This window comes from Jaculus jaculus, chromosome 3, assembly GCF_020740685.1.
Source record: "Jaculus jaculus isolate mJacJac1 chromosome 3, mJacJac1.mat.Y.cur, whole genome shotgun sequence".
NCBI lineage: Eukaryota > Metazoa > Chordata > Mammalia > Rodentia > Dipodidae > Jaculus > Jaculus jaculus.
This window is the reverse complement of record NC_059104.1, coordinates 166,411,924-166,439,686: the sequence shown is the minus strand read 5'-3', so window position 1 is coordinate 166,439,686 and position 27,763 is coordinate 166,411,924. Positions and strand designations below refer to the sequence as shown.

Genomic DNA, 27,763 nt, shown 5'->3' with positions numbered 1-27,763 from the left:
ACACCCAGTAATACACAGAGCACATTTATGAAAGTTCTAGTGCTGCTGCTGATTATAATATCGGATCATATTTGTAGCAAAAGGGAAGCACTGCACTTGTATACAGGTACAAGAATGTTTACACTGTTGAAACACTTGAAATTGAGGTAGTAAAAGATGGTATTGCTTGCCACCTACGTGGATGGGTATTATGGGTGGTTCTCTGTAGGCAAAGACAGAAGGGTGAGCTGTTCATTACAGCCGCACTCTCTCTCATCCACATAGATGAGCTCAAACAGATGATGGGAAACATTTTTCTATCTTTTGTTGACTTTATATTTGTTTGTACTTCACAATTGAAGGACCGTTTTTCAACCCGTTGCTTCATTTGGTCCTCTTCTAAGTAGAAGCAGCAAGTTCATATCGTCTTACCCACAGAAACAATACAAACTCTCTAAGTTTTAGTGGTTAATACAGGATAAGTGACCTTGGCAAATTCACATGGTTGGTTGGTGGCAGCATCCAGTTGTGACTCTTGGTCTGATTTTCTATCTGCAGCATGGCCTGTTCTCTTACATTGAGGGGGTTATATGAATATGCGACATTATCACTTCACTAAGGAAGTGAATGCTGCCAGTATCTGGACTGCATTTGGAACTGGGACCAAGGGTTTAAAGAACTCACATCACCTTATTTAATATGTGCGGGATATAGAAATGCCTTAGTGCTCCTTAGTGGAATAAAAGTCATTGGAGAAAATGAATAATTCATGGGAGGATAATACTTCAAGGAGTTTGCTCCTCCTTGGTTAAAAGACTTTTCCCAATGCTCCTACATGCATTTCTCTTCTCACCCTTACAGTAGCTCTATTCCCTCTTTATAGATGAGGAAAACAAGTCCCAGAGAATAGATTTTTTTTTAGAGTTCTACAGCTCATGCCTGTACAGAATCCAGTCTTTTTCACCTTAGCCCACAGTGCCATGCTCTGTGTGATACAAGCTCATGGACGCTTGTTTTCACGTGGCTTCTGGTTTCAGCCGCTATGGTGCAATATCATCACCTCCTCTCTTTTCAGTCAGTCACCGTTCACAGCCCCAGCAGCCCTCCCAGACCCAGCGGACCTTGCTCCAGCATGTGGCCCAGTCCCAGACTGCAACACAGACTTCAGTGGTCGTGAAGTCCATCCCAGCTTCTTCCCCAGGAGCAATCACCCACATAATGCAGCAGGTTGTATCTCCTTCTTCATACTCTCTCTAAGTACGTCATTCCTGAAAGAAGATTGAGTTTTATCTCCTCTTTTAAGAGGAGAAATACCTCAGTTGTAGAGAAAAAAAGTTGAGTGTCTTAACATCCGGAAATCACTATGAAAGAGTTTTTGAACTTTCCGGAAACTCTGAGCATTTCAGAAGGGTTGAGTTGCTTGAGTGAATCTCTTACACATCAGAATTGGTCACTATTTTTGTGTATCTTATTGTTAGGAAAGAACTTACCAATGAAGTAAAGAAGATTTTCAAAATGAAACAGCATTTGTCTTGTTTAGCTATTTTCTACTGTTTTTTTTTTTTTGTTGTTGTTGTTGTTGTTGTTCTGTTTTATAAAAGTATTTTATTGCCAAGTGTGGTGGCGCACACCTTTAATACCAGCACTCGGGAGGCAGAGGTAGGAGGATTGCCATGAGTTTGAGGCCACCCTAAGACTACATGGTGAATTCCAGGTCAGCCTCAGCCAGAGTGAGACCCTACCTCGAAATAAATAAATAAATAGGGCCTTCAGCCACTGCAGATGAACTCCAGATCCATGCACCACATTGCACATCTGGCTTACATGGGTTCTGGGGGATCAAAACTGGGGTCCTTAGGCTTCACAGGCAAGTGCCTTAACCACTAAGCCATCTCTCCAGCCCTGTTTTATACTTTTATATTGACTCCTAATGAGACCATTATGATTAAGTAGGAAAATAAATATTCAACTTCTTTCACTCCATTGGCCATTTCCAAAGAAAGATTAAACAGGAAGGCGAATAGCTAATTCAAACCAGAAACCTCTGACACTAAGGGCAGTGGGACAAAGGAAAACTCTGTTGATAACATTGATTATTTTTGTGTCAGACAGTACTGTAAGCTTGAAGTACATTTACTTATCTGATTGTCACCATGATTCTTACAGGTGAGCGTGTCTTCCCTCCGGCAAGGGAAGAAAATCACACTCACCCAAGTTAAAAAGTTGCTGCAGGTGGCAGAGCCAGGATTTCATCCAGAGTGACACTTTCTGTTACATAGCTTTATTGTAGATATCAGATTTGACCAGGACTGTAATATTCACAGAGGTCACTGTCATTCAGCTCCTAGCATTGAACCTAATTATAGGCAAACTACTTGAATGGCAGAGAAAAGATGTTGACATGATAACTTGTGTGTAGAATGGTTATGATAGAGGGGAGAGTTCTGGTTTGAAAGTTTGGGACAGTAGTGAAGTGAGCATGGCAAGCCTGGAAGGATAGGGTAGATATGGTGTATTCCAAAGGGAAGCCCTATGGCCAGTTTGTGTTGAGTGACAGGTCTCACTCCACTCTTGGCAAGTCCTGACACTGATCTGTCTCAATATATCTGGAAGTCACACAGGTTGGCATTGACAGTGTCACTCATGATTTCTCCTCCAAATGCTATCTTTAAAAAACATCCTTTATTTATTTGAGAAATAGAATGGCTACACCAGGGTCTCTAGCCACTGCAGATGACCTCCAGGCACATGCACCATCATGTGCATCTGGCTTTCATGGGTACTTGGGAATCAAACCTGGGTCCGTAGGCTTTGCAGGCAAGTGTCTTAACCACTAAGCCATCTCTCCAGCCCCCAAATGTTATCTTAAATAACGTCAGGCAGTCTCCCTTTTTCTTGGGAAGCCAGATCTTGGCATGTCTGGATTCTGAGACACACAGACCTTGCTCAATGACACCTGAGGGCTCCCCACACCCTCCTCCAGGAGACCTGCTGAGGGGGCTGGGGTGGGGCCCATCTCTCAGACAGTACTACTGGCTTTTAGGACAAAGGGGCAAAGCAGCTCCCAGAACCTTGGCTTCGCTGTGGTCACCTCACTGCTGGGTTGCTGTGTTTCTCTCTTCAGCCAGGGCGTATCCCTGGTGGACAGGCTGCAGGGCAGTTCCTGCGCCGAGGAGGCTATTTGTTTTGGGGACAGTGCTTTGAAGGTCACCTTATTCCTCTAATCTGTATGTTTTGGGTTCTCATGGACTTTTGCTGCACTTGTGAGGTGACTGGATTCTGAAGTTGTTAGTGTCTGAGAGTTCAGACAGTTAATCGAAAGCCTCTGAGAGTTCTTGGCTCTTTTAGGCTCTTAAAATTGTTCAAATGAGTCTCAAATCTTTTCCAGTTCGAAGAAAACGTGGCGATGTAGGTGTTGCCCTTGCTTCATTCTTACCTTGTGCTCTTTTCGCTTAGGCATTAAGCAGTCACACTGCCTTTACCAAACACAGCGAGGAACTTGGAGCTGAGGAGGGCGAGGTTGAAGAGATGGATACCTTAGACCCGCAGACAGGTCTGTTCTACCGATCTGCCCTGACTCAGTCACAGTCAGCCAAGCAGCAGAAGCTTAGCCAGCCCCAGCTGGAACAGACTCAGCTGCAAGTGAAAGCTCTGCAGTGCTTCCAGACTAAACAGAAGCAGACCATCCACCTGCAGGCAGACCAGCTCCCGCACAAGCTTCCGCAGATGCCCCAGCTTTCCATCAGGCACCCCAAGCTCACCCCTCTCCAGCAAGAACAAGCACAGCCCAAGGCAGATGTACAGCACACACAGCATCCCATGGTGGCCAAAGACAGGCAGCTTCCTCCCTTAATGGCACAGCCCCCTCAGACCGTAGTGCAAGTGCTCGCGGTGAAAACCACGCAGCAGCTCCCTAAACTGCAGCAGGCTCCAAACCAGCCAAAAATCTACGTGCAACCCCAAGCTCCCCAAAGCCAAATGTCGCTCCCCACCTCGTCAGAGAAACAGCCGGCAAGCCAGGTAACGGAATATTGATAGCATGCAAAGTTAACTTCTCTGTTAGGGAAAAAAATGAGAGCATGTCAGCCCTGTCACGCTAGCACTGCTCTCCTTGCAAGAGGAGACCGGAAGCCTCATTCTGATTGTGGTGTTTTGTCCCATCGTCAGGTTAACCTTAGGGAAGAAATGCACACACTAATGCAGGGAGACAAAAATGCTGAATGCCGAGCCCGATAGCTCAGGCAGTTTCAGCATTGATCAACAATGCATAAAAGTGATGGCCCCAAATTAGTTTTATTTTTTTCAGGTGTAAGATATTTATGTCCATGCTTGTTAGCTCTTAACTTCTGTGGCAATAATACTAAGTAAACTGCAATCTTTTAAGGAACTTCCTTGATGATCTATCTCTCTTTTGTAGTTTACATCATCACTATCTAGTTACTAAATGTATCTTCAAGATTGCATGTATAGATTGCACAGGAAATGTCTGAGTGATCAGAAAAGAATATTAGCAAAAATCAGTGGCTCTGAAATGATGTATATGTGTATATGTATATTCCAGATACATATATTATATTGTATATAAATGTGTTTCAGAAGCAGATAAGAAGTCACTGAGCCTGGTTGAAAGGTGTGCTGCTCCGGGCTGTAAATCACAAAGGCAGATTAGGCTGCTGGGACTTTTTTTTTTTTTTGCTTTGCTGCAAAGTTTGGCTGGCTGAACAAAGGTTCTTTCAACCCCTCCTCTTTTCCTAGGTTCCTTAAAAGAAAACAGATCCTTCCCATCCAGCCCTCTTACTAAAACACCGAGCCTCACACTGTCTTCCTAGTGTACTGCACAAATGTTTCTTTTGCCATATTGTCTGAGGTGTTTGATCACTTTTTCTCAAAGAAATGTAGCTGTAACACACACACCCCCAATTTATTTTCAGGTGGAGCAGCCAATTATAACCCAAGGATCCTCTGTTACAAAGATAACATTTGAGGGGCGCCAGCCTCCCACAGTTACAAAGATAACTGGTGTCAGTTCTGTGCCTAAGCTGACATCACCAGTTACAAGCATATCTCCCATTCAGGCCTCTGAGAAGACAGCAGTATCAGACATTTTGAAAATGTCTTTGATGGAAGCTCAGATTGATACAAATGTAGAACATATGGTAGTGGATCCCCCACAGAAGGCTCTTGCCACTAGTATGCTCACTGCTGAAGCAGGATCTGTACCCTCCACTCACATGGTGGTGGCAGGGATGGCGAACTCCACTCCCCAGCAACAGAAGTGTAGAGAGTCCTGTTCAAGTCCGTCTGCCGTCGGCCCTCCCCTAACGACCAGGAAAATCGAAGCACCAGGAGTGCCTGCAACAGGCCAGTTCATGCGCATTCAGAGTGTAGGCCAAAAGAAAGCTGAAGGAAGTCCCACAGAAATCATCATCCAGGTAAGAACTGGGAGGAAAACTAGAAGGCAGATGGGAGGTTGTGGGTTTGGTACGTTTTGGGATATTAGGATGAGAAAAAAAGACATTACCTTTGTGATAGTTCCCCCCCCCCAAGGTAGGGTCTCACTCTGGGCCAGGCTGACCTGGAATTCACTATGTAGTCTCAGGGTGCCCTGAAACTCTCAGTGATCCTCCTATCTCTGCTTCCCGCGTGCTGGGATTAAAGGCCTGTACCACCACGCCCGGCTTCTTTGTGATAGTTTTAAACCAATTTCAAATACATAAATTTCTATTTGTGTTTTGGAAGAGAATCATAGAAAACTGGTGACTGTTGTCACACAGCATCCTGTAGAGACAATAAAGGGCCTCTAGGCTATATGTCAGCCTGGTTTTTTGTTCCCAACTGTTGACTTAGCAGGTCAGCTCAGAATATCAGTGATTTCCTAGGTTCTCATTTTGGGATCTTGATTCTGATAAAGTAAATGAGCAATCCTGGAACGTAAGTGGATTATACTTCTATTCAGTATAATTTCAGGAACTGTTCCTTTTTTAATTTTTTTTTTTTTTTTTTTTTTTGAGAGAAGGGGTGTGCTAGGGCCTCTTGCCACTACAAATTAATTCTAGACACAGGAACCACTTTGTGGGTACTGGGGAATCAACTCCCAGGCTGGCAGGCTTTGTAAGCAAGGCCCTTTAACTACCTCCCCAGCCCTAAAATATGATTTTTATTTCGATCATTGTTGTCTCAATAATCTGGTTAAGATTGTTGTCATTCACTGGTAAGTACTAGCCAGTTCACCAAATGAACAGTTCATGAGAAGTTTATCTTCCTGAGCATGTTCTCTCCATGCTAAAATTCATGTGCCATCCTGCCTTGACTGAACTAGCCCCTGAGAAGTTGTATTTCTTTTTTTTTTTTTTTTTTTTTTTTTTGCTAAACTGGTTATCTAGCTTGGAAGGTATCAAGGCAGCACATTTTAATTCATTAAGAATTCAGACTTATGGACTTGTGGGTAGTTTATGATTTGCCATAGATTAGAAGTACTGTTTTATAGCTTGGAAATTCACGTAGTATGCTTTCCTCTTGTAGCAATGCTAGGATATTAGGTTGGCTAATATTAAGCCATTTAAGACAAATATGGGAGCTTGATAACTAAGGCAAGTCAAAATGGCATTGAATTATTAAGTAATCTATTTCCCTCTATAAAAGGGAATTTAGTAAATTATATAATCTTAACAGATTCTGCTGTATTTGTGAAAATTTTCAGCTGAGGAGGTAGGTGTAATAGAAAAGAGATGTTTTCCCTGCTTTGGGCTAGACAACTTAAGCTAGCCTTGGTGCCCTCACCAGCAGTGGGAGGAAGCAGTGCTTGCTTCATAGGACCTGTGTATAGGATCCTAATTTTATACAAAATTCAGCCCCTAGCACAGTACCTGGCTCATAATGATTGTCCAGCAGATGGAGACTATGAATAATTTCACTAAAATTTATTGTGACTAACAGGGGGGATTAGATTGGCATAAATGCTAACTTTGAGATCATTTGGGGGTAGCTTAGATAGAAGTTATTTTTTCTGTACCTTATTAATAGGAGTGAAAATATAATTCAAAAAAGAAAAAATAATAATTTGTTTCATACCTAAGGTTACAACCAAGTAGATTCTCTAGAATTTTCACTTAACTTTTAGTGTGTCTATGTGCCACATGTGCTGAATCAGAGGGACCAGCAACAGAGTGATTAAGAACCAAGAACCAAGCTTTTAGGGGACTGGGGACATTGCTCAGTGATTAAAGGTACTGACTTAAGCCAGGCATGGTGGTGCATACCTTTAATCCCAGCACTGGGAAGGAAGAGGTAGGAAGATCACCATGAGTTCAACGCCACCCTGAGACTGCAAAGTTAATTCCAGGTCAACCTGGGCAAGTGAGACCCTACCTCGAAGAAAAAAAAAAGGCACTGGCTTACATAGTCTGTTGGCCGGGGTTCAGTTCCCCATCCACCCATGTAGAGCCAGACCCAAAAGGTGGCATGCGAGTGTGTGTGCACACACAAACGAATAATTGTTTTAATTAATTGTGAACTTTAACATGCACATATTAAATATTACTAAATAAATATTTTTTTAAAACGAACCATGCTTTTAACACCAGAGTGCCCTAGATTTGATTTTCATCTATACTTATTAGATCATAGGGTTATGGGTTTGGGCAGCTGGATTAACGTACGTACTTATGGGGTAGAGACAACCAGAGCTACCTCAGGGCTATTTGGAGGATTGAGTGGGAAAAAACATCTGCAAAGCACTTACCTGATACATAGTGACACTCAGCAAAGCCCAATAAAGACAGCGCATATTGCTACCTTCATCATCATCATATGCATAGCTGTGTCCTACAGGACTGATTGTGTTGGTTCAGTAATACCAATGGGGATGAGTAGAAGGAGGCTGAAATGTTTTGAGTCCTTGAAGAATGCTATGTGAGAATTCAGTCTTTGTTGTTAGACGCTTTGAAAGAAAAGCGTTGTTCCTGTGGCCAAATAACCTGATTCCATTCATTGGTTCAGTCCTTCATTCTACATGCATTTAGCCCCTGTGTTCAGACACGTGCTAAGTGCTGAGGATGGAGGAGAACCAAATGGCTACATTTCCTCTGAAGAAGAAGTCAGAATTATACATGGAGTATCTGTGGAATTCATAGACTTGGAGCGCAGCATCCTCTTATCTTGCAAGCATTGTGGTTACACAAGATCCATCTAAGGCTTTATTTAGCCACACGGCATGCAAAGCCAAAGCTGAAGTCAATCCGTATCTGCTCACCCCATGTAGTACGTCTTCACTACTGTCAGCCACATGAAAGGGGAGAAGCAGACAGCCCCACCACCCTAGAACTAATGCTCGGGCATCTTGCACTGTTTCCTGCCTCGTCTGTGTGTTCTGTAGTGCTGGTGGAGAAGCCCAGGGCCTTGGGCATGCTAGGCAAGCACTTTGCTGTACTCCCAGCATTATTTTCTTGGTAGTATTAAATTTACATTTCCACCCGATAAAAGGTTATTTTGGTCAAGTATATTTGCAGAGTGCTGGTATTCAACTTTGCCTAGGGCTTTTAGTGGTAAAGATGTATTATTCTTTTGTCAAATGTCTTTTGAGTGTCTGGTGTATGCCAGCCTCTCTGTTCAAAGCTGTCAGCCTCTAGGAGTGGATAAGCAGTCAAGATCGGCTCTCTCCGTGCCGCCGCTGAGCTTCCATTTCATGGGGGAAGCGCAGTTTAGGAAGCAGGACAAATGCAGTGAAGGGAAGCGGAGTAGAACCTGAAGAGGCGCTGTGGGGCCAGCCCACTTGTGTCTTGGTGGGCATGGAAGGAAGGGTTCTATAAGCTTGTGACTCGTCAGCAACATAGCTGACCTCATGAGGTTTAGACTAAAAGGATTCCAAAAGGGGGGCAAGAACTAGCCCCAAGGTAGAGTGGGTTTGGCTTGCAGCCGGCGACGTGGTAAGAAGTTAGATTGTAGTACAGTCACGGAAGGAAGCAACTGGAGGGTGTGAAGTTGAGGTGGAACAAGCTGATGGTCCTTGTTAAAAATGACCTAAGGCTAGGTGTGGTGGTCCAAAACCGCTGTAGTCCCAGAGGCATGTGAAAGGTGGAGGCAGGAGAATCAGGAGTTCAAGGGCAGCTTGACTACCTAGTGAGTTTGAGACCTGCCTGGAATACATGTGGCTTTGTCTCCAAAAACAAAACAAAACAAGAGTTATTTAATAAAGTCAAGAAAAAAGAATTTTATAAGATAATAAGCCCTTAAAAATTACCTACCCAAGAGCCCCAGCCATTGTTTCCTTGTGATTTTTGTTGTTGTTTAAATAAGTGTCGGGTTTTGGCTTCTCTTATACTTGAATACTTTTACCACTCTTACTTCCAATAAAGATGACTGGTCTTTGAACCAAGTAAATTACCTCCCCTTGGAACCCTCTGAGAGACTTCTAAAATACTGTGGTGTTGGCAAACCATATCTTGAAGACAATAAAAAGCAAACTTGATAGAATTCACTTAATGATAAAATGAAAGTATTCTTTCAAGTCTGACCCCCGAATATTCAATAGACTTGAACCTTAATGGAAGAGGTGCCATAGAGAATGAAAGATGACCCTGAGTTCTACTCAAGGGTAACAGGATTTAAAGATGAACCCTGGCATTGACCCCTACAATTATGTAACCTTGAGTCCATCTCTTACTCACTCTGTTTTCTCACTTGGAAGCTGGGAATAGTCATTTTCTTATAGCTTTGTCACAGGCAATGCCACATACACGTGAAAGCACCTCGCACCGTGCCTGACATGCCACAGATGTCCGACAGATGTCACTTTGCCCCCATCCGTAGTGTTGGGGGTACCCTTCCATTGCCCTTTCTTACTGTAAAGATACTTTCTGCCTCTTCTTTTCCAGGCCATTCCGCAGTATGCTATTCCTTGTCACTCCAGCTCCAACGTGGTTGTGGAGCCCAGTGGGCTTCTTGAGCTCAACAACTTTACCAGCCAGCAGCTGGATGACGACGAGACGGCCATGGAGCAAGACGTGGACAGCGGCGCCGAGGAGGGGACGGAGCCCAGCCCCCCGCCCAGCTCTGCGGACCGGCCCTAGCGTTCGGGCGCAGGGGCGCACTTTAAAACCGGCTTGGTTATTACCAAGCGTCCAGGGAAACTCTTGTATTTTGTTATCTTAAACAAAAAAAAAAAAAAAAAGAAGAAGCACTTTGCTCAAATGTAGTAGGCTGTGGACCTTGAAACAACAGTGTTTCAACAAGATGTTGCTGCAGGAGCCACATTTTTAACATGACAAAATTCACAGGGGAATGTACTTTTATATGTGTGTGTGTGTGTATGTGTGTGTGTATATATATATATGTATATATATAGATATATATATAAAGGAACAGATGCACATCTACAGAGACTGAAGACCTGATGCTCTTTCTCTGTTGAACCGTGGTCGATGGAAAAGCTTTGTCGTGAAGTGGAAAGAGACTTGCTGTGAATGTTTTTCAGCTGATTTCCACTGAGCAAGATGCCGTCAGGAAATACTATTTAAAAAGAAAAAAACAGAATGTAAATAGTTTGTATTTTGAAATGATGTATGAAGAAGTTTTAAAAAAAAATCTCGTTATGGTTTTGCATATCTCGGAAGTATCAATTTGGTTAACATTTTACACTTGCTTAGTTCATGATTGGTTTATAAATATTTGAGGAAATCTTGGCATTAAAGAATCCTTGCTGGATATGAGCAATCAGACCCCCGACCAGTGGGAAGTGCGCTAGGGTGGCTTGCACATGCTCCTCGGTCATATGCTAATTTATTGTGCTGTTCTGCACACCTACCTATTTATTTAATGTAAACATTTCAGAACAGGCCAGATGCCTTCCGTACATTTCTTGTAAACCAAGATTGCCTGCCCTTTCCGCCTCTTTTCCTCCCTGACTCCCCCTTTAAGAAAACTTGCTAGAAGATGTTTCATTGGGAAGCAAAGGCAAAGAAACATTTTCTGGCCCACAGGACGTACTAAGTTATGTTAAGGAAAATGAATTGTTCACTCAGTTGATGTGTCCTTAATGTTGAAATTGCACATTCATGTTGGACTGAGACTTTGAAAGTACCTTTTACATACTTTTGTTTAAGCCCCTTTGAAATGTACAAAACGTTCATTTATGGTCCTAAATGTAATGTTTTTAAGTATTCTGCTTTATTAGGGCACAGTCTGTGTAAGTGACATGTTTCGGTCTTGTGATTGGTGTCTTATCACAAGTAGGTAAGAGTGGGGGAGGGTAAGAGTCGGTTTTGACACACTGTGGCAAAGGAAACTGTACTTTTCTTTTTTAAAAAATGTAAATAGAAAAGTTTTTAAACGGTTTTATATGGATTTCACTATAAATGAGCATTTTCAGACTGACAGATGTTGGACTGTATGTACACATATCAGAATAACTGCCCAGTTTCTTGGTGCTGAGGTACTGTTAGCCGAGTTCTTCAGCAGTCTCCTGATTTTGCACCGGTATCTGGGGGAAAGAAGCTGTGATAACTGTACTTAATAAACTCACATGCCGTGACACTCGGCTTGCACCACGGCCATTCCTGACACGCACTGGCTCCTCCTCATGGTTGTCAGTATTTCTGTGAGGTGATAACGACTGACCCATAGATGGAGCTGTTGGATATCATTTGGTTGTACAAATTCATTTTTAAAACTTTGTGACTGTTTCTAGCTATGTAATTTTTTAACCTCTCTTGGGTCATGGACTTCTAAACAATGAACTCGCTCACCAAAAAGACACACATGCCAATACACATGTTCGATTTTGCGTACAACTGTAGGGGCTTGTGAGCCCCTAAACCTATCCATGTATTCCAGGTTAAGCCCTCTGTTACAGTCAGTCTCTTACTTACGTATGTAAGTTTTTATAAAATAAAGTATCTTTTAAATATTAATGGATCAGGAAGCAAGAACAAACTTGAGTAAAGTTATGTTCCACGTATTTTAATAGCATAACATAACCTGTGTCCCTTTGAGAACTTAGCCTTAATATGTTTCAACAACTGGAATGGCAAATGAAGCTGCTTTCATGTACGTATATGTTACATATATCTACATGTCTGCAAACACATAAATTAACAAGTGAGATCTGTTTTTTCCTTTTAAAGGTTCAAAGTGCTAGCAGTACATAAGCCCACAAGTGCTGATCATGCTTCTGCTAAGTATGTCTCCTCTCACTGCGTAGTTTTCTGGGGGTATCATCAGTGCTCTAGATAAATGTGTGTGTGTGTGTGTGTGTGTGTGTGTGCACGTGCACACGTGTGTGCTATAGCTGCAACTTTAACATCCACCTGCCTATAAATGAATTGAGTCCAGTTAATTAAGAGATATGAATATATTACTTAAATACACATAAATTTAAAATTATATGGCATCTTAGTGTTAGTTATGGTTCTAGAAGGGTGTAGTAGTGAGCAAAATAGTGACAAGTACTGTTCTATGTAGCTTACGTTCTAAACCGGCAATGAACATAACATTCAAACATTGCATAGCCTGTTAGTGATGATAAAAAAAAAAAAAACACCGAATTTGGGGAAGAGAACGTGAGATTCTAAGGAGTGAAAGTTTACATAGGGTAGACCCAGAAGGCCTCACTGTCTAAGTGACTTGAGAAACAGGGAGGAAGTGAGAGCCATCCAGGCAGATGTCTGAATGGAGAGTGCTATGGGAACAGTGGTATGAGGGCCTTGAGGTATGTGCCTGGCGTATTTAAAGAACAGTTAGGAGAATGGGATCAGAGTGAGTGAAGAGAAAGAAGATGGGAGAGGGAGATAAAACTGGGCTGCTGTTTTCTGAGTGTTTTGATCATGAAAGAATTCTCTCCCTTCCTCCCCACCCTCCCCCCAAGGTAGGGTTTCACTCTAGCTCAGGCTGAACTGGAATTCACCATGGAGGTGACCTTGAATTCACAGCGATCCTCCTACCTCTGCCTCCTGAATGCTGGGATTGAAGGTATACACCACCACGCTGGCCTCTTTTTTTTATTTTTTTGGCATCAGTTGAAATGATCCTGTGAGTTTTTCCCTTTGTTCTGGTAATATACCTTATGCTGATTTTTCTTTTTCTTCTTTTTTGGGGGGGGGGGTTGAGGTAGGGTCTCACTCTGGTCCAGGCTGACCTGGAATTAACTATGTAGTCTTAGGGTGGCCTTGAACTCTCGGTGAACCTCCTACCTCTGCCTCCCAAGTGCTGCGGTTAAAGGTGTGCATCACCACACCTGGCTGATTTTTCTAATGTGGAGCTATCCTTGCATTCCTGGGATAAATTCTACTTGGTTATTGTGTTTTTACTATATTGGGTTCCATATGCTAGTATTTTGTTGAGTTTTTTTGCATCTATATTCATAAAGGATATTGGTCTGTAATGTTCTGTTTGTTTGATGTCTTTATCTGGCCTTCATATCAGGGTAATATGAACCACATCAAATGCCTAAGGAAGTATTTCTTCTGTTATTTCTTTGGGACAATTTAAGAAGGATTGGTGTTCATTCTTTAAATATTTTTATAGAATTCATCATTGATGTCACCTGGTTGTGGACTTTTGTGGAAATTTGACTGATTCAAATTTCTTTCATAGATGTTTTTCTTGAGTCAACTGAAGTAATTGTGTGTTTATGGGAATTTGTTCATTTCATTTAGGTAATAGCATTAGTTGATGTACAATTGTTCAATCCTTTTTATGTTGGTAAGATTAAGAATATTGTCCCTACTTTTATACTTTAAGCACAAATTTTGCTACATCACATAGATTTTGCTATGTTGTGTGCATTGTTGTTGTTGAGATAGGGTCTTCCTGACCTGAAATTCACTATATAGTCTTAAGGTGGCCTCAGACTTATGGTGATCCTCCTACCACTGCCTCCCGAGTGTTGGGATTAAAAGCATGTGCCACTACTGTTGGGCTTATGTGTTTGTTTTATTCATTATTTTCAAGTATTTTGTATTTTACTTTCTGATGTCTCCTTTGATTAATTGATTATTTAAGAGTGTGTTACTCAGCTGGAGAAATGGCTTAGCAATTAAAGGCACTTGCTTGCAAAGCCTTTCAGCCTGGATTCATTTCCCCCAGTACCCATGTGAAAACATGTAAAGCAGATGAACAAAACAACATGTATGTCAAGTTCATTTCTTCAAGTGGGCCTTGCATGCCCATTTTCATTCTCCCTCCTCATCCTACAAATAAATAAAAACATTTTCAAGGGCTGGAGAGCTGGCTTAGCGATTAAGGCACTTGCCTGCGAAGCCTAAGGAGCCATGTGCAACTCTCCAGGTCCCACATAAGCCAGACGCACAAGGTAATGCACGTGTGCAAGGTGGCACATGCACACAAGGTGGTGCACACATAGGAATTTGATTGCAGTGGCTGGAGGCTCGGGCATGCCAATTCTCTCTATATTTATATCTCATAAAAAATTACAAAAATAAAAAATTTAAAGAGTGTGTTACGAATTTCTACATATTTGAATTTTCCAGATTTTCTGTTACTGATACCTATCTTTATTCTGTTGTGATAAAAAGATACTTTGTATGATTTCTGTCTTTTCAGACTTATTCTGAAACTTGTATAACAAACGGTTTATCTGAAGAATGTTCTGTGTGCTGTGAAAGGAATGTGTTTTCTGTTGTTCAAGTCCTGTTTCCATATCGATCATCTCTCCAGACATTCTGTTCTTGATTGAAAGTGGCTATCGAAGTCTCAAGTCTCCGTTACTGTGGAACATTTTCTCACTTTGAGTCGGATATATTTGTGCATTTATACAATGTGTGGTATATATATATATCATTATAAATGCTATGTCTTGATGAAATAGCTCATTTATCAGTATATATGGTTCTTTCTCTCTTATTATTTTTTTGTTTGTTTGTTTTTCGAGGTAGGGCCTCATTCTAGCCCAGGCTGACCTGGAATTCACTGTGTAGTTTCAGGGTGGCCTTGAACTCTCGATGATCCTCCTACCTCTGCCTCCCAACTGCTAGGATTAAAGGCATGCTCCACCATGCCCGGTTTATGTTCTTTGTCTCTTGAAACAGTTTTTATTTAAAAATCTATATTTTCTAATGTTAGCCTGTTGGGTCTTAGATGAGTCTTTGTGGATGGCATATTGGATCATGGCATTAAAATGTGTTTCTCCCTTTTTTTTTTTTTTTTTTTTTTCTGTTCTGAGGGTTGAACCCAGGGCCTTGTGCATGCTGAGAAAGCACTCTCCCACTGAGCTATATTCCCAGCCCCATTTCTTCTACTTTTAGGTTAGAGACTTTTAACTTATTTAAAATTTATTTTTGTGTGTGTGAGTGTGCCAGAGCCTCTTCTCCCTGCAAACAGATGCCAAACACGTGCATCCCTTTTTTGTGTGTCAGGCTTTATGTAGATGGTTGAGGAATTGGACCTGGGCCAACGTGCTTCTCAAGCAAGAACCTTTAACCGCTGGACCATCTCCCCAGCCTTCCTTCACTCATTTAAACTTACGTTCGCCAATTTGATACTTGATTTTCCAAGTGTCCTGTACCTTTTTGAGTCCCCTGTTTTTTCATTTCTGCCTTTTGTCATTAGTTTGGTTATAGACTGTTCTGACTGCCCACTCATTTTCTTTGTATACATTGTAAAGGTATTAGATACTTTCTTCTTTCCATGGGGATCGTATTGACATCTTGAATGGATAGCAGTCTAGTTCCCATCAATGCCAGCTTGACTTCAACAACTGCAAAACTTCTGTTCCTTAGTAGAGCTTTTTCCTCCCTGTTCACAGATTGTATTTGTGTGTGCCCAGTAACCTAGATTTATAAAGCTTGATGTGTTTGTCTTTTTCCTCATTGTCTTTAAAACCCAGGTCTTTCTGTTTTATTTTGTTTGCTTGGTTGGCTGTTTTATTGTTCGTTGTAAACTATAGTAATGCATTTTTCTAGTGATTTTTTTCTGATAGTTTTCGTAGATTGTTTTCTCTCTCATGTGGTTATTGAAGCCTGTGTGTTCAGCTAGTGTTTGACAGATTTTCTTGCGTTCCTAGAGCTAAACAAGTAGACAAACAAACATTAAAAAAAAAAAAAATCCACATCTTAAATCTGGGCATGGTGGCGCACGCCTTTAATCCCGGCACTCAGGAGGCAGAGGTAGGAGGATCGCTGTGTGTTCGAGGCCAGCCTGGGCTACAGCAGGACCCTGTACCTCTCCTTGCCTTGCAGATTGCTATGTGCCCTGACCCTCCTGCCTTACTAAGACGTCCATGGAACCTAGGGATCAATTTGAGGTAAAACTTTGAGATCCTTTCATACAAGGCTTTCCAAGTTCCTTCTTCTGCAAGGTACTTTTGGCTGTCTTAGCTTCCCAAAGAAACTTTCTCCTTTATGCTAGATGATCCTTTCACATCTGCAAACACACTGCACCAGGAAGTCATTTCTTGGGCCTCTTCACCGTTTTGCCTCCTCCATTTGATATCTATTAAGCATCTTAGACTTAACATACTCCAAAGTCAACCCTTGACACTGCCCCACCCAAATGAGAGCTTCACACAGCCCCCCCCCCCCATTTCAGCTCTTCCAAGGTATTCAGGACAAAATGCTTAGTGTTTAAAAAAAAAAAAAGTGTTGTCAGCGAGATGCTGCAAGCTTCCATCCTCCACAGAAACTGAAAAAAAAAAGCAGAAATGGGACCAACTTTGTCAAAATTCTGGAAAATAGAAGTTTACACAAATGAATACTGAATCAAAAAAAGAAGTTTCCAAACTATTAGCCAGGGGAGTTAGGGTTTTAAGGATAGAGATAAAGGTTCTGAAGATATATATTCAGTGGTGATGGTGGAATAACAGTGTGAATGTTCTGAATGTCACCACATCATGCTACTAAAGAACAGTCAGAATAGTAACTTTGTATATATTTTGCCATAAAAAGGAAGTTAAAATAATTTTTTGTTTATCATTTATTTGAGAGCGACAGAGAGAGAGGGAGAGGGCGCTCCAGGGCCTCCAGCCACTGTAAACGAACTCCAGATGCATGCGCCCCCTTGTGCATCTGGCTAATGTGGGTCCTGGGGAATCGAGCCTCGAACTGTAGGCTTCACAGGTGAGCACTTAACCGCTAAGCCATCTCTCCAGCCCCACAAAAAGGAAATTTCTTAAAAATATTTATTTGAAAGGGCGTGGGTGAGCATGCCAGGGCCTCCTGCCACTGTAACTCCAGATGCATGTGCCTTTTTGTGCATCTGGCTGTATGTGAGTACTGGGGAATCAAACCCAGCTTGTCAGGCTTTGCAAGCAAGTGCCTGTAAGTTGAGAGACATTTCTCTAGCCCCCAAAAGGAAAGTGTGGCAATTTTCCTAGCCCTTACCCTACTTCCTGGCATCTTTGGTGGGTTGGGAGCTTGAAGTATTTGGCTGACTTTACTCTTCAACACAGATTTTTGCCAGATGCAAGTGGTACACCCATCTGTAACCCAGTGAGCATAGGGCAATAGGAGGTAGAGTCCCAAAGCTTATGGGCTAGCCTGGCATTTGCAGTAGCAAAAACTAGAGACCCTAGTTTTTGTTTGAGAGACCCCGTCTCAAAGTGGTAAATAAGGACCAAACCAAACCTAATGTCTTCTGGCCTCTTACCTGCTGTGGCACACATGCAGACACACACACACACACACACACACACACACACACACACTTCTGTTTTAGTATAAGGAGTTGGTTTTGGTTTGGGCTTTTGTTTGTTTTTCTGAAGCAGGGTTTCATTCAAGCCCAGGCTGACCTGGAACTCACTCTACTCCAGGCTGGCCTCAAACCCATGGTGATCTGCCTACTTTAGCCTCCCAAGTGCTGGGATTAGAGGCATGTGCCATCACACCTGTTGGCATAAGGAACTGGAATTCCTGGTGGGATCTAAAGGAGAAGAGAAAGCTTATGAGACAGAATTGCTGGTGCACTGTGGATGATGGGGGATAGGATCTGGCAGGGACCTGGGCTTTTAGAAAGCTAGAGCCAGAGAAGCAGGTATGTGGGTAGATGCATTTGATTCAATTTTGTGGTTACTTAAATGCATATCTAGAATAGCTCTTGCGTTACACCCATGTCAACTATGATCAACTTCTTTCCTTCCAACTCGCTGCTTCTTGTTACCTGCCACCTGTCCATAGTGTCCCATTCATGCTGAGGACAAAGAAGTGTCAATGTGCCGAGTGGGTTCAAGGTATAAGAAAAAGGCCACGAGGAAGCTGGGGTTGCAAGGTGGGTGAACATTTCTGTATGGGCAAAAGTGTGGGAGAATGAATGCAATAGGCAGAGCTCCCAAATTGGGGAACCTGGGCTTGGGAACCAGGTAACTAGGGAACCTTGGACTCAGAGCAGAAGGGTAAAGGCTGCCACATTCCCACCTACCAGCAGCGCCTTGCCAAAAATCTCTGAAGTTACCGGTAGTTTGTGGCATGGTTGAAAGGTCTGCGTGTCTTGAACTTTTCACTCCATCGCACTGGATTGTCCGTCATCTTTGTGGAAGAATCCTGATCAGCCCTTTCCCCTTGCACAGCCTATATCGTCCTCATTCTATACAGCCACCTCTAATTGTTGATGCAACCCCATTCTTGGCTTAATTTTTAAAAATTATTTTCAAGCAGAGAGAGAGAGAGAGAATGGGCATACTAGGTCTTCTAGCTGCTGCATAACTCCAGGCAGATGCACCACATTGTGCATCTGGATTTATGTGGGTACTGGGGAACTGAACCTTGGGTCGTTGGGCTTTGCAGGCTTAACTGCTAAGCCACCTGTCCAGCCCCCATTCTCACCCTTTATCTGATCGCCTCCTGATGCACTTCCCCCTGAGCCTCTTTACCTGCATGTTCTGTATGGCTCCTCTCACCTGATTTCCCGGTCAGATTCATCTTCACGACCTCGCAGAGCGCGCACAGAGGAAGCACCGACAAAGGATAGACTGCACAAAGACTCACAGGCCATACTGGTTTGGGGGTCTCTGCGCACAGGTCCCCAGACACTTGCTCGTGGAAATGCAGGAGTGGCTCTCAGCAGTAACATCCTCACTTCAGCTTGTTTTTCCACGAGGATGTTATTGTTGTGAGATGTTTGTGCACCATCCATTCTGGACTCGGGGGACGGTGCCCATCTCTGCAGTCTTTGGTTCTGTCACTTTCAAAGTACAGGAAAGCCACGGGTGGTGATCTTGAAATCCTACTCGGAACCTTCAGTGAATGAGTCATTTTGCATTGACGACTTTTCCGGATTACCACAGTTCAAATAAATGAAGCACCAGGGCACTGTGGTTGTTACTGTTGTTAATTTTAACCATTGTAGATGGTAGGGGCTCAGATAAACATACACGATCACACTTTGCTGGCCACGATTCTCCCATCTGTGATTTCTTCACACCATTACGATGAACACAGGTCTGGTAATTTTCTAACTCAGCAAATAAAAGACGCATGGAACCTTGTGAAGGGAAAGGTAATCCCATACTGTCACTGAGGAGGCAGCCTCTTTTCTCTCGCTGGAGTAGATCTGGCCTGGAGCCCAAATCTGATACGGAGGTAGCTGAGCAACCCCAGAAATCAGAGGGGTGTGCTGAGGTAGACAGGCTGACGCTGGGCTGGAGAGGTGGTTCAGTGGTTAAGGTGCTTGCTTGCAAAGCCTGATGGCCTGGGTTTGATTCCCCAGTTCCCACGTAAAGCCAGGTGTACTAAGTGTTGCACGTGTCTGGAGTTTGCAGGGGCGGGAAGCCCTGGCATGTTCATATTCATGCTGTCTTTGCCCCTTTCTCAAATGAATAAATGAAATAATTTTTATGCTTTATTCCTTTGCATCACTTGGGGATCTTGTTGAAATGCAGATTCTGATCCAATAGCTTTTAAGGCTCAATTGTGGACTTGGGTCTTTGTTCCACATATTTTTTTTTTTTTGCATGTGTGTGGCCTGTGTGGTGTGGTGTGTGTGTGTGCAGATGTGCAGGTCCCTTGCCTCTCTGTGTGCACAGGCTAGAGAAAAATGCTGGATGCCCCTCCGCCATCTCTCGTCCACTTGTTTCCCTGAGACAGTCTCCCTGATTCCAGAGTGTGCAGTTTTCAGAGTGATGTAAGCTAGGTGTCTCCCATAAACTCGTGTTGTGAATGTTTGTCCCCAGCTAACAGAGATTTGGCGATTTGAGCCTCCTGGAGAATGTGTGTTATTGGGGGTGGGCTTAGGAGTGTTCAGCCAGCTCCCCCTTGCCAGTGTTTGGCACACTCTCCTGCTGCTCTTGTCCAGCCAGTGTTGGCCAGGGGGTGATGTCTAAACCCTTTCTTCCCATGAACTTTATGCCCGCAACATGAAGCTGACTGCAGCAGCAGCTTGCTTCAGTCTCTGAAGGACTGGGGTCGCAGGTGTGCATGGTCCACAGCTATGCAGACGAGCGCTCGCATGATCTTGAGCTCCGCTTAAGTTCTCCCACTTGTGTGGAAAGCAGTCCGCCACTGAGCCACCTCTCCAGCCTCAGTTCTGTGTTTTTAACAAGACCCTTGGTGACGCTGTTTCTGCTGGACCACAGACCACACTTTGGGAGTTTCAGTTGACCTCTAGAAGTTGGCTTGCGATCTTGAGTGGACATTATTGGAAAGCTGATCTTTAGTGACTTGGTCTCTGAGACATCTCGCCCACACCATGTGACCTGTGGTCATAATAATTCCCCCACATGCACCATGCTTTCAGGTTTATAAAGTGCTCTTGTCACTGGTGTCTGTTTCTTTTCATTCTCACAGTGCTCCAGGGATGGAAGTTAGCACCATTTCTCCCTTGGAAAGCCAACTCCTGACATCATGCAGTTCGCATGGAGCAGACCCAGAGCTCCGTGGCTAGTGCCCTTTCTTTACTTTTTGCTGTCTCTGGCATACCTGGGCCAGGTGTCATGGGCAGCTGTATACCTGACAAGAGTGGCTCAGGAAAGGGTTTATTTCAGCTTACAGCTCAGGAGGATGTGGTCCAGCATGGCGAAGAAGGCTTGGTAACAAAGCATGAGGTGGCTGGTCATATTCGCACTGCAGTCGTCAGGAAGCAAGGAATAATAAATGGTGGTGTTCTGCTTTTTCTCCTTTTTATTGAATCTGAAACTCCACCTCATGGGATGGTGCCTCCCACAGTTAGAATGGGTCTTGCTACCTCAAACAAATCTAAAAACCTCTTCATAGACATACCCAGAGATTAGTCTCCTAGGTCATTCTAGATCCTGTCAGGTTGACAATTGCTGTTAACCATCACAACAGCCTTGTGCCCTCTCAACCCTAAGGAGACAGTTGCATGTGTGCACGTGAGTGTGCCTCGGTTAAAGTGAAAGCACGATTGCCAACATGTGGTACCAAGTGAGACCCATGCAGTGTCACTTGGGATACCCTGAGGCCACATTTCTTCTCTGCTCAAATCTCCACCTCAGATGGTAAAGATAAAATACTGTCTTCATGGGGCTGGAGAGATGGCTTAGCGGTTAAGGTGCTTGCCTGTGAAGCCTAAGGACCCGTGTTTGACTCCTCAGATCCTATGTAGGCCAGACGCACAAAGGTGACACGTGCAAGGTCATGCATGCACACAAAGTGGCACAGGCTTCTGGAGTTTGATTGCAGTTGCTGGAGGCCCTGGCAGACCAATTCTTTCTGTCTTGCTGTCTCCCACTGAAAAAATAAATAATGTTAAAAAATACTTTCTTGGAGCTGAAGAGATGGCTTAATGGTTAAAGCACTTGCCTGGAAGCCAAAGGACCTCAGTTCAATTCCCCAGGACCCACGTTAGCCAGATGCACAAGGTGGCGCATGCATCTGGAGTTCGTTTGCAGTAGCTGGAGGCCCTGGTGCGCCCATTCTCTCTCTTTCTTTCTCAAGTAAATAAATAAAAATTTAAAAATATTAAAAAATATACTTGGGCCAGGCATGGTGGTTCACGCTTTTAATCCCAGCACTCGGGAGGCAGAGGTAGGAGGATCGTCATGAGTTCAAGGCCACTCTGAGAGTACATAGTTAATTCCAGGTCAGCCTGAGCTAGAGTGAGATCTTACCTCAAAAAACAAAAACAAACAAACAAAATCTTGGTTCACAAGGAGCAGTAACTACCAGTAGCATGTACTAAGATGGTGATGGTGCCTCACTCTTGTAAACCTTTCCATTTGGGGCAGATGACTGGGTTTGACCTATCTACAAACATCTTCCTTCGTTGTCTTTGCTTTCTTTGGCCACTAGAGCCCCTTTACTCCACATTAGGCCCTGAAGTCCGTGCCCCTCATTAAACCAAGAGCTAACAGAAACACATGAAATCCATTCACCTTTTTTACCATCTGTGAATAGCATTTCTTTCATTGATCAGGGGTTTTTGTTGTTGCTGTTGTTGTTGTCCAAGGTAGGGTCTCACTATAGTTCAGGCTGGCCTGGAATTCACTATGTAGTCTCAGGGTGGCCTCGAACTCACAGTGATCCTCCTACCTCTGCATCCCAAGTGCTGGGATAAAAGGGTGCACCACCATGCCCAGCTTATTTTTGTCAGTTTTTATATGAGTATATAATGTGTTTTGATCATAGACCCCATTACTTTCTCTTGTTCCTTCCCCCACCCACTAAACCTCATTTTTTTAAAAAAGAATATTTTATTGAGAGCTTTCATATAGGAACATACAGTAATTTTATCATGTTCCCATTCCTTTCTCTTTTTTTAAAAAAATATTAGAGAGAGAAAGAAAAAAAAAAGACACAGAGGGAGAATAGACATGCCAGGGTCTCTAGCCACTGCAGACAAACTCCAGAAGTGTGCACCATACTGTGCATCTCTGGCTTTACATGGGTACTGGGGAATTGAACCTAGGTCCTTTGGCTTTGCTGGCAAGCGCCTTAACTGCTAAGCCATCTCTCCAGCCCCCTTTCTCCTTTTTTTTTTTTTTTTAAATGTCCCTTTTCCCTCACTACCCCATTCCTTCAGGACCCTCCTCTTTCAAGGCAGTCCTTCCTCGGTTTTGTTACCTCTTTCCTTTTGTCCTCTCTGCCCTCCGTGTCAAAATACTGATAGACTCAGTGCTCTGCAGGTCTCATGGGAGTATCAGTAACCATTGTGGGGGGCCATGAGTGTGCCAGTCAGTCCATGTCAGGAGGATAGCACCCGAAGAATACCTCTGTACCCCACAGCTCTTACATTCCTTCTGCCCTCTCCCCCAGAATGTCCCCTGAGCCTTGGAGAAATCTCCTTTTGTGTTGAGTTCTCAACATCCTATTTCTATTTTAACACGTTTTGAGTCTCCTCTGCATCTACCACACTCTCTGCACAGATGGATCTCTGGCTAGTAATGAGAGCAGCACCCACGTCCTTTTTGTCACTACCCTCCAATGCCCCCGGATCCTGGCGGGTGTGATAGCAATGACTCATTCAGTTCACAGCCCTGGACTTTCTCCTCTTGTCATTTTGATGAGGCTTGGGGCTCCCCGGTATTTGCCACCATCTGTAAAAAGAAGATTCTCTAACCAAAAGTGAGAACAGCATTAATTAAAGGGCTTGAATATATACTTAGAAGGCTGTTTGATGGATATGGCTTTTGACTCGGTTCTCAGTCCTTCCAGCTGAGCAGGGCATCTCTTCCAATCAGAGAGTGGTTGGTTACCCCCATAACTATTGTACCCCATTTTTATGACATTTTTTGTTTTGGTGACCCACAGTTTAATTAGGGTTGCTTGCATGAGCAAAGATGGGGTTATTTTCCGGAACATGAATAGCTTATCAGTAGCTACACCAATCCCTCATCAATCATTAGCTGCCAATAATTCTTCAAGAGAGGGTCTTCATGGTCCCCCCCACACACACCATCCATGATGTACAGGGCTTGTGTGAGTTAACCCAGATGTTATAAGTTCATGAGTGCACAAGACACGTCATGTCCAGAAGACAGCATTTCACGGCACACCTCCCATCCTCTGGCTCTTACACTCCTCCCCTTCCACAATGATCCCTGAGCCTTAGAGGGATATATACCAGGTTAGGGCTAAACATGCAACAGTCAGAACTTTGATAGGTTTTGGGTCATCCTGGTAATTACCACCCACTGCAAAAAGCAGCATCTCTCATCATCGCTCAACTCTCTTATGCTGGGGTCATGATAAGCCTCAGTAACTCACAGTAGCAACTTGCTTGATAATTTTCATTTGTTTGCTACCTTCTCCCTGCTTTACTTCCTCGCTCACAGTGGTGTTTCCTGGGGTCTCTTCCTAAAGGAGTGAGAAATACTTCACAGCTTGTCTAGAGGTCCCCTGAGGGAACCAAATTAAGACACTTCCCAACCACTCTGCTGTTTCTACTGATCTGCTTACAGTTTAGTCCATGTGGTGGTTTGATTCAGGTGTCCCCCTAAACTTATGTGTTCCCAGCTCATGGCAACTTGGGGAACTGGAGCTTCTTGGAGGCAGTGTACTGTTGGGGGTGGGCTTATGGGTGTTCTAGCCAGGTTCCCCTTGTGGGTGTTTGGCACACTCCTCTCCTGCTGTTGTCCACCTGACGTTGACCAGGAGGTGATGTCTACCCTCTGCTCTTGCCATTGTTCCCCCATGCTCTCATGGAGATTCTCCGTAAGCCAAAATAAACCCTTTCCCCCACCAGCTACTCTTGATCAAGCGTTTTCTGCCAGTAACATGAAGCTGACTGCGACTGCCCACCTGCCTCCTTTAGTCACAGCGGAAGACTATTCTACTTCGCCAGTAATAACTTTTCCACCAAGGACATGGACTATGTCCCTCCAGCCTTGGAATTTTCCTCTGAAATCATCCCCTTCTCTTTTAGTATAATTTCTCCTTCTCATTTTCTTTCCTTTCCCCTTCCTTCTTTCCTTCCTTCCCTTCTTCTCTTCCTCTTCCTTATTTCGCTGCCCATCCCTCTCCCTTTCCCTCTCCCTTTCCTTCCTAGATCATTCTGGCTTGCAAACAGCCCTCAGTATAATCCCTCAGGCCACAGTCTTTTTATTTTTTTCAGTCTTTTAATGCTAGTCAATATAGAGTAAAAGTGACTGGGTGTTCTATTTTACCTAAATTAAGAACAATAAATAACACAGTGTTTTTCAAGGTACTGGGCATTAAGCAACAAAGGCCAGAATTCTTGAGATGTGGGAAATCAGTAAGATAAAGTCCATGGTTGCATCAACACAGGAGATTTCAGATCACAACCAGCGAGCAGAACCAGGCAAAGCCATTAATTCAATGGAAAACTGAATCCAGAAAGACCAAAGTAGCAAGAATATGCAAAGGAATTTACCATAAAGGAGCTAGAGAGCTCCTGATATCTGCAGAGGGACTCTTCTGAGTATTCATTCCGCAGAGATCTGTGCAGCCACATAAAGAAACTTCCCGCAGCTAGGGAAAGAAGCATGAGGGGGAGCAGAGGAAGAAAATCTCTGGCCAGGAATAATGCCTCTTCCCATCAGTCTGAAAAGCCTCATATTTCACAAGACCTTGGGTAGAGTACTCAGAGAGTTTCGCCTTAGCAGTGGGGAATAATAAGCTATGTTGCTGTAGTCTAGCCTAACAGATCTTAAATACTAAAAAGATTCAACTGTTTCCAAGTAACCATGTGCTAGAGCAAACTTTGAGAATATATCTCCAGCACTCAACAAGACATTATTTAACAACTGTTAGCATTAAATAAAGATTAACAGGGTTGCAAGGAAGCAGAAAAATACAACCCACAGTGAGCAAAATCAATAAAACATGACCCAGGATTGACACAGATGTGAAAACTGGCATACAAGAATATTTAAAGCTATTATAGCTGTATTATGGGCTGGAGAGATGACTTGGTGGTTAAGGCATTTGCCTGCAAAACCAAAGGACCCAGATTTGATTCCCCAGTACCCATGTAAGGCCAGATGCGCAGACACCTTAAGGTCTGTGGCACATGCATGCCTGTGCACATACACACACCACCACATATAATTAATTAACTACTATTAAATATGACTAGAGCCACCTTCAAGAATTGAGATAACTTCAGGAGCTTCAGTGTATGTGTAATTGGATATCCTCAGGAAATAACAAATATGGGCAACAGAGTAATTACCTGACAATAATAGCTGAAATTTCTCCAAATTTGCTAAAAGTTACAAACTACCATATTGAAAAGCTCAATAAGCTTCAACTACAAACAACAGGAAATAAGTGATACCAAGATATTTCATAATCAAATAGCTCAAAACTAGGAGTAAAGAAAAAACAATCTTTAGTACTTGGGTACTGGGGAGAAGACATGTCACAAACAAAGGAACAAAAACTAAAGTAACAAATTTCAACAACAGTTTAAGAAAGAAGATAGTTGGCCAGGCGTGGTGGCACACGCCTTTAATCCCAGCACTCGGGAGGCAGAGGTAGGAGAATCACAGTGAGTTCGAGGCCACCCTGAGACTCCATAGTGAATTCCAGGTCAACCTGGGCTACAGTGAGACCCTACCGTGAAAAATTTTAAAAAAGAAGATAGTGAAATAACATCTGTAAAGATAGAAGAAAGTCAGTACTGAAGTCCTATGTTCATTGAAAACAGCTTTTGAAAATGAAAGTGATTATTTTAATGATACACTAAGGTTATAAAGAATGTTATCATTAAGGAAAACTAGAGGAGTATACATGGAAATAAAGAAGGAATAGACCAGCTGGATGTGGTGGCGTACGCCTTTAATCTCTGCATTCGGAAGGCAGAGGTAGGAAGTTCACTGTGAATTCAAGGTCACCCTGAGACTACATAGTGAATTCTAGGTCAGCCTGGGCTAGAGTAAGACTCCACCTCGAAAAAACAAAAAAAAGGGGGGGGGGATAGATCAAAGAGCAAGACTATCCAGTCTTGCTAAACCTAATCACTCAGCCACCTTGAATGTAAATGATTGCCCCCAAGTAAAAGGCATAGACCGTTAATTAAGTTTGAAATAAGACCCAACTACATACTGCTTACAAAAAACATATTTTAAGAGCAGAGAGACCTAGGTAGACTGAAAGTATATTCCATCTGTCAACACAAAGAAAGTTGAAGTAGGTTGAAAGTGTCAGATAAAGTATATTTTAGATGTCAGGTATAAAGAACTTTATTTCAGGGCTAGAGAGATGGCTTAGCAGTTAAGGTGATTCCCAGATTTGAGTCTCCAGATCCCACGTAAGCCAGATGCACATGGTGGTGCATGTGTCTTGAGTTCATTTACAATGGCTAGAGGCCCTGTGTGCTCATTCTCTCTCTCTCCCGCTTTGTCTCTAATAAATAAAAAAAGAAACATTAAAAAAAATTATTTCATGTTAAGAGAAATCAACTTATCAAGAGGGTCTTAATCCTACAGCCATATGAACCTAATAGTAGAACTTTATAGTAAGTAAAAATACAATTTCATGGAGAAATAAGAAAAGTTGAATTTGTAACTTAAGATATTTCCATTTGTGGGCTGAGGATATAGTTCAGTGGTAGAATACTTAGCTAGCATTCGTGAGGCCCTGGGTTCACAAATCACATTCTTCTGCAGAGCCAGTTTGCTGGTGGCACCGTCATGTACATTGTCCAAGGTTACTGAGAGCTGGCACATCTTTCCTCCTCCAAAAACCTTATCAAAGATGTCCCCGGGGGGGGGGGGGTGTCCCCGAGCCACCACCTGCTCCACCCTCCACCATCACCTCTTCTCCTCTCCCACATAATTACCTTCACTTGGAAAGTCAGGAAGCTTCATTAAGTCTGACAAATCTACTTCAGCTTTTCTCCTTCATTTGAGTTCTTATCAGGATGGGATTCCAAGGCCAGTTTCCTATAAGCCTTTTTCAGTTCTTCCAGGATAGCATTGGGC

General features: G+C 43.2%; 1 protein-coding gene across 10 annotated transcripts in view; it reads left to right on the top strand.

Annotated features, from left to right (window-relative positions):
- Emsy (EMSY transcriptional repressor, BRCA2 interacting) overlaps nt 1-11,885 on the top strand; it is an 86,449-nt gene extending 74,564 nt beyond the window's left edge. For 8 of the 10 annotated variants that reach the window (XM_045145251.1, XM_004656253.2, XM_045145252.1 and 5 more), the window contains 4 exons: nt 1,055-1,206; nt 3,436-3,999; nt 4,911-5,411; nt 9,852-11,885. In XM_045145251.1, the coding sequence (XP_045001186.1) occupies nt 1,055-1,206; nt 3,436-3,999; nt 4,911-5,411; nt 9,852-10,046 (1,412 nt within the window). In that variant the 3' untranslated portion in view covers nt 10,047-11,885. Of the gene's footprint in view, nt 1-1,054; nt 1,207-3,435; nt 4,000-4,734; nt 5,412-9,851 lie in introns of those variants that run through there. The other 2 variants (XM_045145253.1, XM_045145257.1) reach the window with 2 other exon arrangements.
- The last annotated feature ends 15,878 nt before the right edge of the window (nt 11,886-27,763 follow it).